This window comes from Chiloscyllium punctatum, chromosome 45 (genome assembly GCF_047496795.1).
Source record: "Chiloscyllium punctatum isolate Juve2018m chromosome 45, sChiPun1.3, whole genome shotgun sequence".
NCBI lineage: Eukaryota > Metazoa > Chordata > Chondrichthyes > Orectolobiformes > Hemiscylliidae > Chiloscyllium > Chiloscyllium punctatum.
Window position 1 is genome coordinate 12,552,563 of NC_092783.1, and position 17,852 is coordinate 12,570,414.

General features: G+C 39.5%; 1 protein-coding gene across 3 annotated transcripts in view; it reads right to left on the bottom strand.

Annotated features, from left to right (window-relative positions):
* Positions 1 to 7,262: 7,262 nt before the first annotated feature.
* LOC140467163 (signal peptide, CUB and EGF-like domain-containing protein 3) overlaps positions 7,263 to 17,852 on the bottom strand; it is a 377,653-nt gene continuing 367,063 nt past the window's right edge. For all 3 annotated transcript variants that reach the window (XM_072563295.1, XM_072563294.1, XM_072563296.1), the window contains 2 exons: positions 16,850 to 16,929; positions 7,263 to 11,909 (listed from right to left, as the gene is read on the bottom strand). In XM_072563295.1, coding sequence (XP_072419396.1) covers positions 11,757 to 11,909; positions 16,850 to 16,929 — 233 coding nt within the window. In that variant the 3' untranslated portion in view covers positions 7,263 to 11,756. The remainder of the gene's footprint in view (positions 11,910 to 16,849; positions 16,930 to 17,852) is intronic.

Sequence of the window (17,852 nt, forward strand, 5' to 3'; positions counted from 1 at the left end):
ACTCAATTTACAAAAATATGAGTGTGTCTGGTACAGCTAGCAAGATTTACATGATATACAGTTTTAAAATCCTTACAAACCTGAGGTGTTAGATTTTTAACCTGTGGCCATAGCCTCATATCTTCAGGAATGGCACCGTTTCAAGTTATCTTTGAGTTTACAGGGATTAGTTGTTTTACCTGATTTGTTTTTTCGGTGAGTGCTTCCTTCCAAACTGATGAGAGAAACAGGGAGAGACAGAGAGAGTTCCAGCTCTTTGTGTTACAAATTAAATTTTCCTTCTCTCATCTTAGTTGCTCAAAAGTAGCTGTTGAAATGTCATGAAGTTTGTGTTTCTGAGGTTAACTTCATTGTTCTTTCAAAGCTTAATAACTTGCATGCAAGTCTTTTATCTCCCACCATGTGAAATTAATGTACAAGTGAGAATTAAGACAGGAGATATAAATTTCTTGACATTGTCTCAATTGCCTTATTTTGATGCCTTTAGATAAAATGAGAATTTTGATGCAGATGGATTTGTTTATTCTACATTGTTCTGCTGATCTTGTCCAATCTCTGGTTAGGTGGTTAGGGCAGCTGTTTTAGATCAGTGTTTGTCTTTCTTTAAAACTACTTTTGTCTTGGGGTACAACCATCAGCTGACAGAAGTTAAAATTTGTCAATTTATATTTACCACTGTCTTTGCAATATGAAGAATGAATACACACAATATTCTTGTGTGTTTGTTGTTTATGGTGTTATTTTGTCAATACAAAAACTTGGATGACAACATGCATACATTCTACATTCATTCTCTTTGACCAACCTTGATTCAAAACCAACTTTGTGTCTAGCAGCTGCACTTGTACCCTGGGCTGTGTCAACTTTTATTCCTTTACCGTCCAGTTCTATAGTCTGTGTTTGGATACAGGCTTTTTCTGGTCAAGGTGGCAGCAGTAAAAGAAGCTCCAGAAGAGATCCACTGCTCACCTCCTTTTCCTTCTTTTTTCCCTCTTGCTGCAGTTTTCTCTTTGCCACCCCCAGCCAGCTTTTAACTTCTTAATGGAGTCTGAGATCAGCCTGGCGCAGAGCACAAGTCATGGCCAGAGTGGGAGCAGAGTGATCATGGGCCAAGTCCCAGAAGTGAGCCATGGCTGGAGTGGGGAACAGAGCTAGCTGAAGCAAGTTGCAGGCCTGAGCCCGAGCGGGAGCAGAGCAATTACAGGCTGGCTGGGGCTTGAGACCTGGAGGTGAGTCCTGGATGGAGGCAGTGCATGGAAGCATCGAGGCCTTGTGTTCTGAAGCCGGACAGGCACAGACTCAGTGAAAAAAGGACTATAACTTGAGTACTTTAAAGATACTTTTACAAAATACTGTGCAAGGACTGTAGTAAACACTACATTGGACAAACAGGCAGAAAACTAGCCACCAGGATACATGAACACCAACTAGCCATAAAAAGTGACCCTCTCTCACTAGTATCCTCACATACGGATGAGGAAGGACATCACTTCGACTGGGACAATACTCCATCCTAGGACAAGCCAAACAAAGACACGCATGAGAATTCCTAGAAGCATGGCATTCCAACCGGAACTCTATCAACAAACACATCGAGTTAGACCCCATCTTACTACCCCCTGAGAAAAGTAACAGAAAGTGACTTCACCACAGGAAATAACATCACCACAGGAAATAACATCACCAACCCAAAGAAACCCAAACATATAAATAGAAAGCAGGAATTTTCAGCATTGCTTCACCGGATGCCCACTGAAGATGTTACTTAGTAGGGTAACAAAACGTCTGGAAATGAACCTTTCAGCTTAGCGAGCAAACCTACATTCAGATATTTTTTATTCTCATACTGGACTGTTTAAACTCTGTATTCCATTGCTAGCCCATTTTTTTAAACTACAGGGCAACCCCCATATTCGCGGGTGCGGTTACCACGGTTTCACTTACCTGCAGTTGCCGTGGCCTGAACATATAAATGGGAATGTTCTAGAACCAGGACTTGGAAGCTGCCGGGAAGATATGTTTCCCAGTTGAATGAATGTGTTTGCTCCGATCCATGGTTTCAGCCTTCCGCGGTCGGTCCTAGAATGTATCCCACCATAGGTACGGGCGACTACTGTATTTCAATTCTGTAATAACGCGTAAAGGTATCTATATCTAGGTATCCTGTACCTAAGATATAGATCCTGGCACCAAGAGGTGACATTACAAACTTTTCACTGCACTCACTCGAGTGCATTTGACAATTAAGACTATTCTGTTTTACAAATGTGATTTCTGGGAGGTGAATCAGTTTACTTTCTGTCGCGAATGTGGACTTGGATCCTACACTTCATTCTCAGTTAATTTTACATCAACAGTAATGGACTGGTTGTGATTTGAAATTTCCTGTTCTGTTCCTTGATCTCCCACTATGTAACTCTATTTTTATTTTTATTTCACTGGTATGCCCTTGATGATCTCTGTTATTGGTGTCTGCTGTGGGGAATGTTTCATTTCCTTTTACTTCAAGAATGAGTTTTCCCCTAAACTGTTCTATTTTCCGTGGAACACTACTACAATTAAGTGACTGTTTGGTTTCTGCTGCATGCTGCAGTGGTTCTTCCATGAAGTTAAGTTTCACCGTCACTTCTCCTGCCCTGTCTGAGAATTCCTTTGGTCATCCTTTAACTTTATCATGAAGCTATCTGCTTAACCAGGTTTCTGACTGACCAGATTTTTATTACCTGACCCATTTTTGCCTTCTTTTATGGCTCCTGGCCTACCTCCTTTGGTTTCAGTCCTGATCCTGTTTACATCTGCTGACATGTTCTCAGCCCTGTTTAATTCAAGTGCCCTTCCCTGAGCAAACCGAAACCTCATGGATTTTATTGCCCCCTATAATGTTTTTGGATCTTTCTCAGTTCCAGCCTGTTTACAATGTTCTGCTGATTTAATTGAATTGACCCTTATTGAGCCACTTGCGACCTTTCCATGTTTAGCAGCCACTGTGGGGCATGTGAACCTCTTTTGGTTTCCAACATTTGTACTGCTTGTTGCTGGTTTTCTCCAACTTTTACCGCCTCTTGGGGCTGTGCTCTTCTGCTTATCCTGGTGGGCTGTCATACTTGAGTAGTACTGACCACCTTTAGTTTCTGGTGGTGTTAAAACCAAATTTTGTTTCTACATGGCCTGGTTTCCTGCAGTAGAAACACTTACAGTGGTTTCCAACCCTTTTCCCCATCCAGATCTGTCCTTTGAATGGTCAGGGACTGTTTTCTCACCAGATGCACCTTTACGCATCTCCCATTATGCAAAATCATCAGACATGTGTAAATCAAACAGGAGCTGCAATTTTTTTGACATTGACCTAGTTGTCTAGTTTTAATATCTTTAGATAAAACAGTCTGCACTTAAAGTACGTTTTTATTTCATAATGGTCTTCAAACTTGTCTCAACTGCCCTGCTAGATTCTTAATTCATGACACTCCCAAGTCAAACCTGACATTCACAGCTTCACCTCACCCTCACACACATAGCATCATTGCAAGCCTCAGTCTCACATCTCACAGTTTGCACACAATACTAGCTATTCAGCCATGACTGTAATAAGCTAAAAATCATTCCATCACGTAATGATACACCTTGCTTTCTCTGGTACAGGGCATGGTGGCACACAACTAGACACAACAGGAGTAACCTGACAGGAGGCAGATCTAACTGCATGCTGTCACACCAACTTGCCAACAATACAGCCGTCATGAGACCACGGCCAGCAGCCAGCTGTTGATGGTGGTGATATGTTCACATTTAATCTTCCTACTCCTATCCAACTTCACCCTCATCCTACAATCTGAGCTACAAGCTGTAGAAAGATTTAGGATGCACTTTTTATTTTCCTCCCCTCCAATACCACAATCTTATCCTACCTTCTAGTGTCCCAGTTGGACCATGTTGTGGTGTAGGAGCAAGAAATGGAAGAGGAATGAGAGACTGATGATAAGGTAAAATTTCACACCATGCGACACAAGGAGATGTGAGGGCCGATAACCAGAACTTTGGTCATAGAGTACATTTTGAGAAATGTCTTAAAGGGGAAAGAGTAATAGAGATGGAGAGTTTAAGGAAGGCAATGCAGAGATTAGGGCCATAGTAGTTAAATAATGGACAACTGAAAATCAGGAATGCTGAAGTGGTCAGCATTATGAGAGTGCTGTCTTGGAGGTGTCTGGACATTTTGAAGATTACTGATATGTGTGGTGACATAACTATGGAAGGATTGAAAACAGAGATAAGAATTTTCAAGTCCAGGTGTTCCTTCCTCTAGATCAGTGAGCAGGAGTGATGGATGAACAGGACTTAATGCAGACATGGCAGCAGGGTTTTTGGATGACCTCAAGTTTGTGGAGGACCTTCGAGATCAACCAGGAAATCTGGAGTAATAAAGACACAAATGGGGATTTCAGCAGCAGTTGAGCTGAAGTAGGGCTGAGTCAGGCAATGATACCAGGATGGGAACAGGGAAAATTAGTGATGGCATAGATATAAGATCAGAAGGTCATCTTGGGGTCAAATATCACACATATTTTAAATGTCTGCCAGGGAGAGGGATTGAGTCTGCACCTAGGGAAGGGAATGTGTGGTGCATACCAAATGCAATGGTTTAAGCCTTCCCAATATTGCTGCTCATCCAGCAATTAATGCTGGTCAAACAATCTAACAATTTAGAGATGGTGGAGGGATTGCAAGGAGCAGTAGCAAAGTAGAACTGGAGGTCATCGGGATATGTATGATGATGTATTTTCAGAAACAAAAAACAGAAATTGCTTGAAAAACTTAACAGGTCTGGTAGCATCTGTGGACAGGAAGCAGAGTTTACATTTTGGGTCCAGTGACCCTTCTGCTATTTTGTAGATGTTGCCAGACTTGGTGAGTTTTTGTAAAAATGTTTGTTTTTGTTTCTGATTCCCAGCATGCAGCATCTTTGGTTTATTTATTGAATGTATTTTCATAGTTGGTTGCGAAGAAACAGCACATAAACGAGTAAAGGATGCACCAAGTTTAACACTTCAAGGGTTTTTAGAGGTGGAGGATTGGGAAGCGAAGCCATTGCAGTTGATTCTCTCATATCATTTAGAATAAAAGGGAAGCAGCCAGTAGTACCGTGAGATCTTTTACATGAACAAGTACCTTGGGATAAGTTTAATGCTTCATCTGAAAGATAGTTTTCTTTCATGATTATGTTTAAGTATCAGCCAAGATTATGTGATGCAACTTAAGGTTCTTGAAGGTAGTGGTTATTTCAGTGAATCAATGACAATCCCATTGTTCGTCATCTACTTATTTTTCTCTACTATCACCATCAGTTACTTCAAAGTTTTAACTCATGATTTATTACAGTCACTTTTTACAGAAATTTGTAAAGTTGCCATGATCATACCAGCTCTTCCATTAGACCAAGATGACTGGTGGTGGGTTAACCTGAAAGTCACCACACCTCAGGCGAGGGGAGAGGTTGAGGAGTCCTCCATGGTAACCTCAGTCAGTGGGGGAATTTAACCTATGTTGTTGGCATGTTGTGCATTACAAACCAGATGTCCAGCCAACTAAGCTAACTAATCCCCTTTTTGCAGTGCTTAGGTTCGTAAAAGTTGTATTCCCCTTCCTGTCTGGAGCATTACTAGTGTGATAGTCTGCTTTACTGTTCCCAACTAATGATCTGGGGTTTCAGCCATCCTGACAAAGGATTTCTTTGATCTATAATTATGTATGATTCATCATTGAATTATGGACATCACTGGCAAGACTGACTGACCTTCCATTATTGCCCTGAGAGGGTGGTGGATTTTACAGAACTTGAAGAAAAATAATTGAATGCAAACTTTAGTCATTAGATCTTTTTATTTTCACGATACAACTATTTCATGGGTACAAGGTATTTAAAGTATGCTTTTATTTCAGCAATCTAATTTAAATTACTTCCTACCCCTTTTATGCACATTTAAAATAATTGTTCAAGAGTTGATAATGTCAAAGTATTTAGGGAATTGTATTTTCTGTATCTTTGCTTCAAGAGATGTAACTGGAGTATAACATCAGATGTAAAAGATTAAGGAAATTTGGGTCAAGTTTTACATAATACTGATCATTTCCTCAGTCCTTCGCACCTGCTACTATGGTAGCAGAAGTGTGCACATCTACAAGATGTACTGCAGGAATTCACCAAGGCTCCTTAGACAGTACCTTCCCATCCCATGACCATTAGCATCTAGAAAGACCAGGGCAGTACTCATATGAGAATAATACCACCTGCAACTTCTTCTCAAAGCCAGTCAGCATCCGAACTTGGAAATATATTGCTGTTCCTTCCATGTCACCAGGTTAAAATACTGGAACTCCTTCATAACAGCACTGTGGGTGTACTGATACCAAACTGACTGAAGTAGTTCAAGAAGGCAGGTCACCATTACCTTCTCAAGGGCAATTAAGGATGGACAAATAATACTCATACTTCAGTGAAATCAATGAATAAAAGAAAATGCATGTCACCTCATTACAAAGTGTGCACCCCACTCTAGAGGAAAGACCCATACATGCATTTCTTACAATTAAGCTGCTTCAAAATGGGTGTAAAATAAATCCAACATTAGGCATAGCAGAAAACAAAACATTTTCTGATTCCTTATTGCGGTTTTTGAGGTATACTTTAGAGTAAAATATGCTCACTAAAATTGATCTGTTTGGGTGCATTTTTGATGGTGTCATGTTCAAAAATTGAAGAATTTCACTAACTGCATATTATAAACTGTGGCTGATGTTCAAAGGTGAGAGATGGCTTGAAATATTCATGTTCATAGATAAAAGGTGTTGAGTGCAGCACTTTCCTTAGGTCCCAGTTGATTTATGGCTAATTTCCATCCGGCGTATATCAATAAAAATTGCAATATATTAATATCAGTAAAATGGGTGCACATGTTCATGTCATTTCAGGTGTGGTTTCCCAGATAAGCCTCCAACAGGAAATTTCATAGGATCAGTATTTTCACCAATTGAATATTCACTCAGACTGAAAGTGCTATTTTTTATCATTGAACGTGTTACATGATGAAACCAGGCAAGCTTTACAGCAGCCTACAATTCCAAAACAATTAAATGAGGACTAGATTCAAATATCGATACTTCTCAATTTAGAATATTAGCAAAACCTGCTCTCATCCAACCATCATTTGGTAAGTAATTTTAGTAATGGAATTTTTATTGTGCCAGCATGAAACAGAAACAAAATCTTTTGTAATTTGTAACACTTTTTTTTAAAAAAAGAGTACACTTATAAAACTACTTTTATTTGAAGTATTACAAAATGCAACTTTGAATCTCCTGGATAAGTTACAGTTCACGCAGAGTAAAAGGCAACAACTTCCACACATTAACCTGTGTAAACGTCAATATCAGCTCCTGTTAAGTCAGCCACTAAACTATTTAACATGCCAAAGGAACAAGTTTTTTCTGTATTTTTAAAAAAAATCCTACTTTCTTGTTTCCTGCTGAGGCCATTTCTAACAACCACCAGCAAATCTCTGTACCCAGTTAATGAGCACACGAGGCTATTTGGTGCAGCATCACAGCTGAGCCCAGTTACGTATATCATTACACATTGTCCATGCATGTGTGCTGTCCAGCAGGGACCAGTCCACTGACTGATGTTTCCACCATCGGTTCCCTGCCTGGATGTAATCAACTAATTTAGTACTGACTGGGGATGGGTTCAAGAGTTTTTGATCTAATGAGTCAGTGGATTTAGCTAGTTAACCCATCAGGAGTGCATACTGAGCTTATCATACAAAATTAAAATTTAGTTACGGGGAAACAGGAAAGGCGGCCTTGATTTCTCATATTTCATATATATGTTACCGTTTACACTGTGTGAACTGTACTTGTACACACATCAGACAGTGGAAAAAATTACAATGTGAAATAGCCATTTCCTGCTTAAAAAACATGTGCACTTGACCCACTGCAGTCCAGTTGTTACTGACGTAACATTTATGGTTTTTCTTTTAATGTACAGAGCCATTTGAAGCAAGCAGTAGTTAAATCCCCCCTCCCCTAAGTGCCTTGAATTCAAATACATTTCAAAAAACATCCCTTTTACACTTCTATCCAGGACAAAGTGAGCATCCTGGTTTACAGGTAGGAAAGCAGAAATCAGTCAAAGGTGCTCCCTCCTCCCCATCACTACAAACATTGCTAATTTTTTGTACAATCCAAAGCCAGGCAGTGCGGAATAGAAATGTGGTGGGGAGGGCAAATTTGAGATCATAGCTTTAATTCTGATGTTTACTTTGCTGCTGATCAAATTTGGTAGATAGTCTTAGTAATCTTACAACCACCTCTTTAAAAAGACTTCTATTTGATGAGTCAGAATTCAAGTGTCTGGTTTACATTTTTGAACTTTTCAGACACTCCTTTCTAAAACAGGCCTAAATTCTGGGAGCCAACAGTCATTCACACACTGTTGCCCACAGTGCTCAGAAGCTCCAGCCTCCAGTGTTTGAGGAGGACTCCAGTGACATTTGTCACACCTGACGCCCCTCTTGTTTGCATCTGTATTGCCAAGTAAACAGAAGGACATGAGTTTAAGAACATATTGAGATATGTTTAATGCTGTCAGGATAATGGAGTCATAATGGCCTAAAACTTGCTGCTAAAGAGCCAAATTTTGACATTGCTTTTGCAATGTTTAAACAAATAAAGTTCATCCTAGACTTGAAATGACAGTCAGATTCACTAGAGAATGAACTTTATAAATGAAACATGGCTTGAGCGCATTTTAAAATTATTGTAATAATTCAACAGAAAAACATTAGAAAATCCTGCTAATAGTTACTATCCTTCTAAAACATCTGCTTTATAGTGGTCTAATATTATTCATATCCTTGTGCAAACATAAGCCATGCCAGCCACAATGACGTAAAAGAAATATTTAATCAATAAAGTGGAATGAAGTATTTAACAGTGGGCTCAGTACAATAAGATACACTGACCTTTAATTCTGGGCATCTGTGTTCAAATCCAACCCAAAATAATCAGCCTGAAAGTTTTATTTTCTGTGTTTCCAATGGCTATTCTGGGTTCGAATCAAGTTGATATTCAGTGGCTCAATTCAATTCCCCCGGGCATCAGACAAAAATGTGAAGTTGTTCTCTAAACACAAATGGCACACTAAAATGTTCCTATAGACTTCCACATGACAAATTTGCTAATTTAGGCTCATAGTTGAAGAGAAATGTAGAATACTTCAAAATGAAGATTGTGCAGACTTCAAAGGGTAGAGATTACTATTCTCAATTTGAATTTATTATTAATGAGTTTATCCCTCATTAAGTAGCAGAGAAAATTTAATATCAGCAAATCTAGTGTTTATGTGATAATATTACCGAAGGCAGACATTAAAATATTTTTAATGTGACAAGGAAACAAAATTATTTTTCAGGACAGCAGAATGATTTCCTGGGAGCAATATTCACAGAATCAATCAGTTTATCTAACTTAGGTTTCATAACTAATAAATGGCAATTAATATATCATTTGATCAAGGATCAATAATGCTACATGTATATTTATCCTCATAATCAATTATATTTAGCTTGTAATGCTAGTTGTTTTTTGGGTTTGAATTTATTTGAAATGAACAAATCTAAATGCTTTACCCAACTTAAATAATTGATTAGTAGGCAGTGGAGTGGTGATAGCAAAACTCCACAGATCAAAATTACTAAATGCAAGTCTAGTCTTCAGGTATCAAACTTGGTGCATTGAATAATCCAAGTTAGCAAGTGGAGATCAAAGAAATCCAACCCCTTCAGAAGTATGCTGGAAAATCTAATTGATTAATTAGTTTGGACAGATTACTTTGCAGCTTTGTTCAATCTGAAATAAAGCAGTAGCATTACCCTTTGGTTTGAAGGGCAGTGCTTGTCACTGGCCACTCGGGTGTTTTCCTATTTTCCTGGTGGTGGCAATTGAATAAAGATTCGTGCACCTTGTGTCTCTCACTGTGTCTCACACCTGCACACACACACCATGGGTGCTGGGGAAAAATAAGCACTACCGCAGTTAGGCGGTAGTGTGGGGGTTAGAGAAAAAAGTAAAATAAAGCAGTGTACTAGTTTCCAAAAAAACACTAGATGCTTTCCAATTAGCAGTTGACTAAATCAGATTACAAGAAAATGACACCTGCTTGCCAGTTTGCTCAACTTAAGTTTACAAAACTGGCATCCTTCTTCTAATGGCAGAATTGTTGGCCCAAAAATAACCATTATTTAAAAGTTTTTGCTTTCCTTCCCTGACTTTCTTCTCTCCCTTTTTTTTAAATGCTGTGTTGTGACTCCCTCTGTGACTAGCTTCTTTGCTTAATCAAATGCTCCTCACTACCTTTGACTACAATTGCCCTTCTTAGAGATGGAGAAGTCGATCGGGAGATTTTTTTAAAAAAAAAGTACCACTTAAGGCTTTTAAAATTTTTTCTACAATTGACCAGCTTGCCATGATTTTGGGATATATACATGTCATACATGCTGGGCCTTTGCACAATTGGACCCAGGACAACTGCCCTTCCCCTCCTCTCAATGGTCCTGGACATTTTCTTAATAGAACCTACAGTATCCTAACTTATTGAAGGGCTTATATTGCTCTCCCATTATAGAGCTTCCATTGATCGATTATTTCACATTGTAGTGTTCTGTTTCACACGTTAAAATGTGCTTCTTTCAATGGCTATAAACATTTACATATTTACTGAGGATGCTTTATATGCACTACTTTTAATGCATGATTTGCATTTTAATTCAGGATCTTTTGTATTGTAATGTTCCTAATACTCAATTGTACCTTAATATAGATTATGAGGTGAACAAATAAATTGCCTGAAAAACATGAATTACATTTCATATGCTGGAAGAAGATTACCAAAATTGCACTAAAATGACATCAATGTACCAGAGCATTAACCTAAGTTAGGGCTGAAAGGGCTAGTTTATGCATCACGAGAACTATACTTGCAATTTAAAATTCTTGGAGATTTGTAAACTCCTTTTTGTTAAACAAATGGTTGTGTTCCAGTTGTACTGTTCGATACAATATTGAGCATCAGAAAAAATCAGGACAAACCAGCATAAAAAAGGAAAAACAACACAAAGTGTGAATATTTCAATTCAATTAAAAATGGCAATACAAAATCCAAACTTTTGTACAGGTTCAAATACAATTCTCAAGTGCAAATAAATTCCAAAATTATTAATGCGCAACATTGCAATCCTGTCACTTTTCTTTATGATGTGATTTGCAGGTGGTGTCAAGGTACACTGCAGTGGAGACGAAAAAGGCTTCCTTGCAGATATAAATATTGTCATCTTTCTGTAGAAAAAAACTTCCATTCAAACATCCAACAGGAGAAAGAAATCATTGCACTTTCTTTTCTTATACAGGGAAAACAAAACACACAATGCAGACAGAAAGTCCTAGTGCATAAAGTATGCTTGCATATGGAGCAGGCTTTGGATGTGCTCCCAGCAGGTCATATATACCAGCGTACACATAAATATAAGGAATGAACAGTCTTCATTATGATGGACTGAGAGCTATAAATAATGTACAGTGAAGTGTGAACTGGGATCCTTTTGAAGAAAGCCACAAAAAAAGTCAGCATAGTGAAATATTATGGTTACAAAGCTGTAAAAATAAAATTCAGTGGGTCATTTTATTGCCTTTGTCCTGTCAAGCTATTTGTAGGGCCTTAGAAAGCTGGAAACTTTGGAACGAAGCAGTTTGATAAAAGATTTTGGTAGCATCTCATTGGACTCTTGTGCTGTGTACTTGAAGTAATTTTGTGGATGTGCCAGTACATCGAAGAGGGCTTTAATCAGCTTCTTGTCCTGTTAGATTAAAAAAAAGTTGGTTATACCATTCTGTTTAATTTATGCACATATGATGTAAGCTCTAAGTGTAAACTCATCTTACCATTCTTCAAATACCACACTGCAAAACCTCTCACTTTGTTACTGATGTAAAATTTACTTCAAAAAACTACACAGTAATTTCAACATCAGATCTTCGAGTCACAGAAACAGACCCTTCGGTCCAATTTGAACATGCTGACCAGATATCCTAACCTAATCGAGTGCCATTTGCCAGCACTTGGCCCATATCCCTCTAAACCCTTTCTATTCATATACCCATCCAGATGCCTTTTAAATGTTGCAATTGTACCAGGCTCCGTTACTTCCTCTAGCAGCTCACTCCATTCACACACCACCCTCTGCATGAAAAAGTTGTCCCTTAGGTCCCTTTTAAAATTTTCTCCTCTCACCCTAACCTATGCCCCCTAGTTCTGGACTCCCCCACCCCAGGGAAAGGACCTTATCTGTTTACCCTATCCATGTCCCTCACGATTTTATAAACCTTTATAAGGTCACCTCTCAGCTGCTGACATTCCATGGAAAGCAGCCCCAGCCTATTCAGCCTCTCCCTGTGGCTCAAATCCTCCAACCCTGGCATCATCCTTATAAATCTTTTCTGAACCTTTTCAAGTTTCACAACATCCATCCTTCCAGAACTGCACACAATATTGCAATATTGGCCTAATGTCCTATACAGTTACAACATGACCTCCCAACTCCGGCACTCAACGCTCTGCCCAATAAGGGCAAGCATATCAAACGCCTTCTTCACTACCCTATTTACCTGTGAGGTAACTTTCAAGGAACTATGAACCTGCACTCCAAGGTCCCTTTGTTCAGCAACACACCCTAGGACCTTTCCATTAAGCGTATAAATCCTGCTGTGATTTGCCTTTCCAAAATGCAGCTCTCACATTTATCTAAATTAAACTCCATCTGCCACTCCTCAGTCCACTGGCCCATCTGATCAAGATCCCGTTGTACTCTGAAGTAACCTTCTTCACTGTCCACTACACCTCCAATTTTGGTGTCATCTGCAAACTTACTAATTATACCTCCTTTGTTCACATCCAAACCATTTATATAAATGACGAAAAGCAGTGGACCCAACACCGATTCTTGTGGCACACCACTGGTCACAGTCCTCCGATCTGAAAAGCAACCCTCCACCACCACCCTCTGTCTTCTACCTTCAAGCCAGTTCTGCATCCAAATGGCTAGTTCTCCCTATATTCCATGATATCTAACTTTGCTAATCAGCCTACCATGATTAACCTTGTCGAACACCTTACTGAAGTCCTTATATATCACGTCCATCGCTCTGCCCTCATCAATCTTTTTATTTGAACCTTGATGTTCACAAGCAGCTATAGCTTACTTGCTGACCACAGAGGGGTTTGCTATCAGTTGACTATATAGAATTATCTGCTTTGATAGGAAAAATGTAATGACAAGATTTTTTTAAAAAAAGGTGAGAAAGGGATAAGTAGATGTTGTTATTTAGATGTCCTTGTATATGAATTGTTGGTAGTTAACGTTTAGCAACCAGGAAAGAAAATAGAAAAAATTAAAAACTCACTACTATTTCTAATTAGGACCCATGTTAAAGACCAGAGGGTTGCAACTGCTGAACAGATAGTAGTATTGGTGGACAAATTATCAGTTGATCCATGAACCTTATCTCATTACCTCCATAAACTCAAGGAAGACAGAGGATGAGTGAGTGAAAGGATGGCAAGTAGCTAGCGTAAAGAAAGGATCAGACAGAAATGTTCCAAGATGTGAAAGAAAAATGCTGAGGGTGAAGTTGAAAATTGGAAGTCTAAATGCTTCCATTGTTATAAAGTGGGACACCTTCTTTCAGAAAGTTGGAAGTTGCAAAGGAAGCATAGGACTTATTGAGTCTTATGTGTGATTCTGAAAAAGGAGTACAAAAGGAAAATACTATGAATCAAATTGTAGCTGTTACTACAACTAGGAAACCGGAAGTTAAAACCACTATCAATGCAAGTGAATAAGATAGATGGGATTTTGTCAAAAAGAAGGATAACACCTTTTTGTTCTGATTTGAAGATGCCGGTGTTGGATTGGGGTGTACAAAGTTACAAATTACACAACACCACGTTATAGTCTAACAGGTTTAATTGGAGGCACTAGCTTTCAGAGCGCTGCTCCTTCATCAAATGGTTGTGGGGCTACCTGATGAAGGAGCAGCGCTCTGAAAGCTAGTGCTTCCACTTAAACCTGTTGGACTATAACCTGGTGTTGTCTGATTTGTAAACCTTTTGATCAAATGACACTGCTAAGTTCATAGTACTATGAGACATAGGAGCTACTCAAACTATCTTGCTGGAAAAGGATTTAGAGTCACAGAGTCAGAGAGATGTACAGCACGGAAACAGATCCCTCAGTCCAGTGGGAGGAGAGGAAATGAGGAAATGGGTGAAGTCCACATTGATGCCCTGGGGTTGAAGGGTCCGAAGGCGGAGATGAGGCGGTCTTCCTCCAGGCATCGGGTGGTTAGAGTGTGGCGATGGAGGAGGCCCAGGATCTGCATGTCCTTGGCAGAGTGGGGTCGGGTGGTTGAAGCCTTCAGTCATGTCTGATCCATCTCCAACACGTCTGCTCTCATTCCTTCCCCTCCTTCCCCCAGAAATGATAGCATTCCCACTGTCCTTACTTTCCACCTGACTAATCTCCACATTCAAATGATGTCCTCCACCATTTCTGCTATCTCCAGGAAGAAGCCACCACCCTCCCCTCCATTGTCAGCATTTCACAGGGCCGTTTTCTCTGTGACATTTTGGTCCACTCCTCCAGCACTTCTAACGGTGTCCCATAGAAACTTCTCATGCCTTCGCCCTCCACCAAGCTCCCAAATCCACCTTCCAGGTCACAGAATCATAGGGATGTACAGCACGAAAAGAGACCTTTCAGTCCAACTCGTCCATGCTGACCAGATATCCCAACCCAATCTAGTCCCACCTGTCAGCACCCGGCCCATATCCCTTCAAACGCTTCCTATTCATATACCCATCCAGATGCCTTTTAAATTTTGCAATCGTACCAGCCATCACCACTTCCTCTGGCAGCTCATTCCACATATGCACCACCCTCTGCATGAAAAGGTTGCCCCTTCGGTCTCTTTTACATTTTTCCCCTTTCACCCTAAACCTATGTCCTTGTGAAACTTGAAAGGGGTCAGAAAAGATTTACAAGGATATTGACAGGGTCGGAGGATTTGAGCTAGAGGGAGAGGCTGAATAGACTGCGGCTGTTTTCCCTGGAGCATTGGAGGCTAAGGTGTGACTTTATAGTGGTCTATAAAATCATGAGGGGCATGGATAGGATACATAGACAAGGTCTTTTCCCTGGGGTGGGGAAGTCCAGAACTAGAGGGCATAGGTTTAGGGTGAGAGGGAAAGGTATAAAAGGGACCTAAGGGGGAACATTTTCACACAGAGGCTGGTGTGTGTATGGAATGAGATGCCAGAGGAAGTGGTGGAGGCTGATACAGTTACAACATTTAAAAGGCATCTGGCTGGGTATATGAATAGGAATGGTTTAGAGGGATATGGGCCAAGTGCTGGCAAATGGGACTAGATTAGGTTAGGATATCTGTCGACATGGACGAGTTGGACTGAAGGACTGAGTTGTTTCTGTGCTGTACATCTCTGTGATTCTATGACTCTATGACATGCATAGTCATTGGTAGGTGCCGAGGAAGTGCTGAGGAACAAAGGGAGCTTGGTGTACAAGTCCATAGATCCATGGGAGTGTCAGTACAGGTAGACAGGGTGGTGGAGAAAGCATACGGATACTTGCCTTCATTAGTCGGGGTGCAGAATTTAGGAGCAAGGAACTCTTGTTACAATTTTAAAAACCACTGGTTAGGCCACAGATGGAATATTGTGTGCAGTTCTGGTTGGCACACTATCAGAAGGACATGATTGCACTGGAGAGGGTACAGGGGAGATTAACCAGCTATTGCCCAGGATGAAAAATCCCAGTTATGAGAAGAGACTGGATGGGCTGGGTTGTTTTCCTTGGGGCAGAGGAGATTGAGGGAGCATCTGATTGAGATATGCAAAATTATGAGTGGCATAGATATAGTGTAAATCTTTTCTTAATGGTAGATGTGTCTTAAAACCAGAGGGCATAAGTTTAAGGTGAGGAGTAAGTCATTGAGAGAAGATCTGAGAATTTTTTTTCACTAAGAATTTGATAGAAATATCAAATGTGCTGCTGAGAGGGTGATGGAGGCAGGTACTCTTGCAACATTGAGGAAACATCTGGATAAGCACTTAATGTGCAACAGCATAGTAGGCATAGACATAGTGGGCCAAAGGACCTGTTTCTATGTGTATGACTTTATGAATAATAGGCAGTAATTGTCGAGGATTTTAACTACCCACATATTAACTGGAATAATTTTAGTATGCAAGGAAGGGTGGAGCAAATTTCTTAAATTAATTCCAGAAAAACCTTTACAGTTAGTACATAGTAAAGTCATCAAGGAATGGGGCAATTCTGGATCTATGTCAGTGGTGGAGCATTTTGGATATAGTGACTAAACATACAATTTAGGATAGTTATGGAAAAGGATAAAATGGGTTGGAATAAAACTTTGTAACTGGAAAAAGGCTAAGTTTACGAAGATATGACCTTGCCCAAGTGGAAAGGGAACAACAATTTGCTGATAAAATACGTCAGAGAAGTGGGATGCATTCAAGGAGGAAATAGTGAGTGTACTGGACAAATATGTTCCTTTGAAGACAAAAGGTTGTGACCAAGCCTGCAGAACCCTGGATGTCAAGTATCATAAAGATTAGGATGAAAAAGAAATCAGGGAAGATACTTAGTATCTAAATGTAAAAGTATAAGATTGTATTCTAATCATCCAAGAGGTAATTCACCTTTAAAATTTCTTGATGATTTTCTGAAGCATATAATCTACCATCTCGGACAATGTCTTCAACAAGCTGCTCATAGTCCTCTAGAAAAGAAATGTAAAAGTTAGTAAAACAAATCTCCCATATTTAAAAGCAAAATATTGTGAATGTTTATATTTCAAACTTCCAATATTGTTTCTCTGTGCAGTTACAAATTTAACAAAGTTCACAAAGAAGGAATTTAAAAAATTCCTGAATTCCTGACCTCCAATACATAAACAAGGCAAACAGCTGACCCTGAATACTAACCATGCTGTTGATGCAGATACTATAATCATTCATGATACAGCACTGTTTACACTATTCTTAGTGTTTGCAGAAAATTTACATTTCCAGCAGATATTTTTTCTTTATTCATTCCAGCTGCTCTTTCCTGTTGCTGCCCTGCTTCTAAGCCTTCTTACAACCAGAGTCAGAATTGCCTAATTAGCATTGTGGATTCAATATTCCTGCTTCCCTGATGTATCAACTGCGTATCTGCTGGAAATACTTGTGCCTCTGAGACAGAAGGTTGTGAATTCAAATCTTATTTCATAGATTGGACATGGGTCTTAGTGTTTTACAGTGCCCTTTTTTTTGTAATGACACAACTGTGTCTCAAAGGCAAAATCCAATAATTCCATTATAAACATCCCTAGTCAGCACCAACCTCCCTGGAAGAATTTGTGCAACAACTCAGAGAGGCATTAAAGGAAGTGAGAATGAGGGACATTCTAAAAGAAAGACTCCTTTTCTAAACATAGCTAAACAATACTTAATGAGGTTAAGTCCCATTAAGTCCCAAAATGCTGTACAGCCAAAGAAATACTTTTATAATGTTAGTCACTGCTGTCTTGCAGGAAATCCAGCAGCCAATTTGTTCATAACAAGCCCCAACAAACTGTGCTCAATAGATAATGTTTTTTTAAAAATATTTGATTGGTGGTCTGAGGACAACTCCTTGCTTGTCTTCAAAATAGTCCTGTCG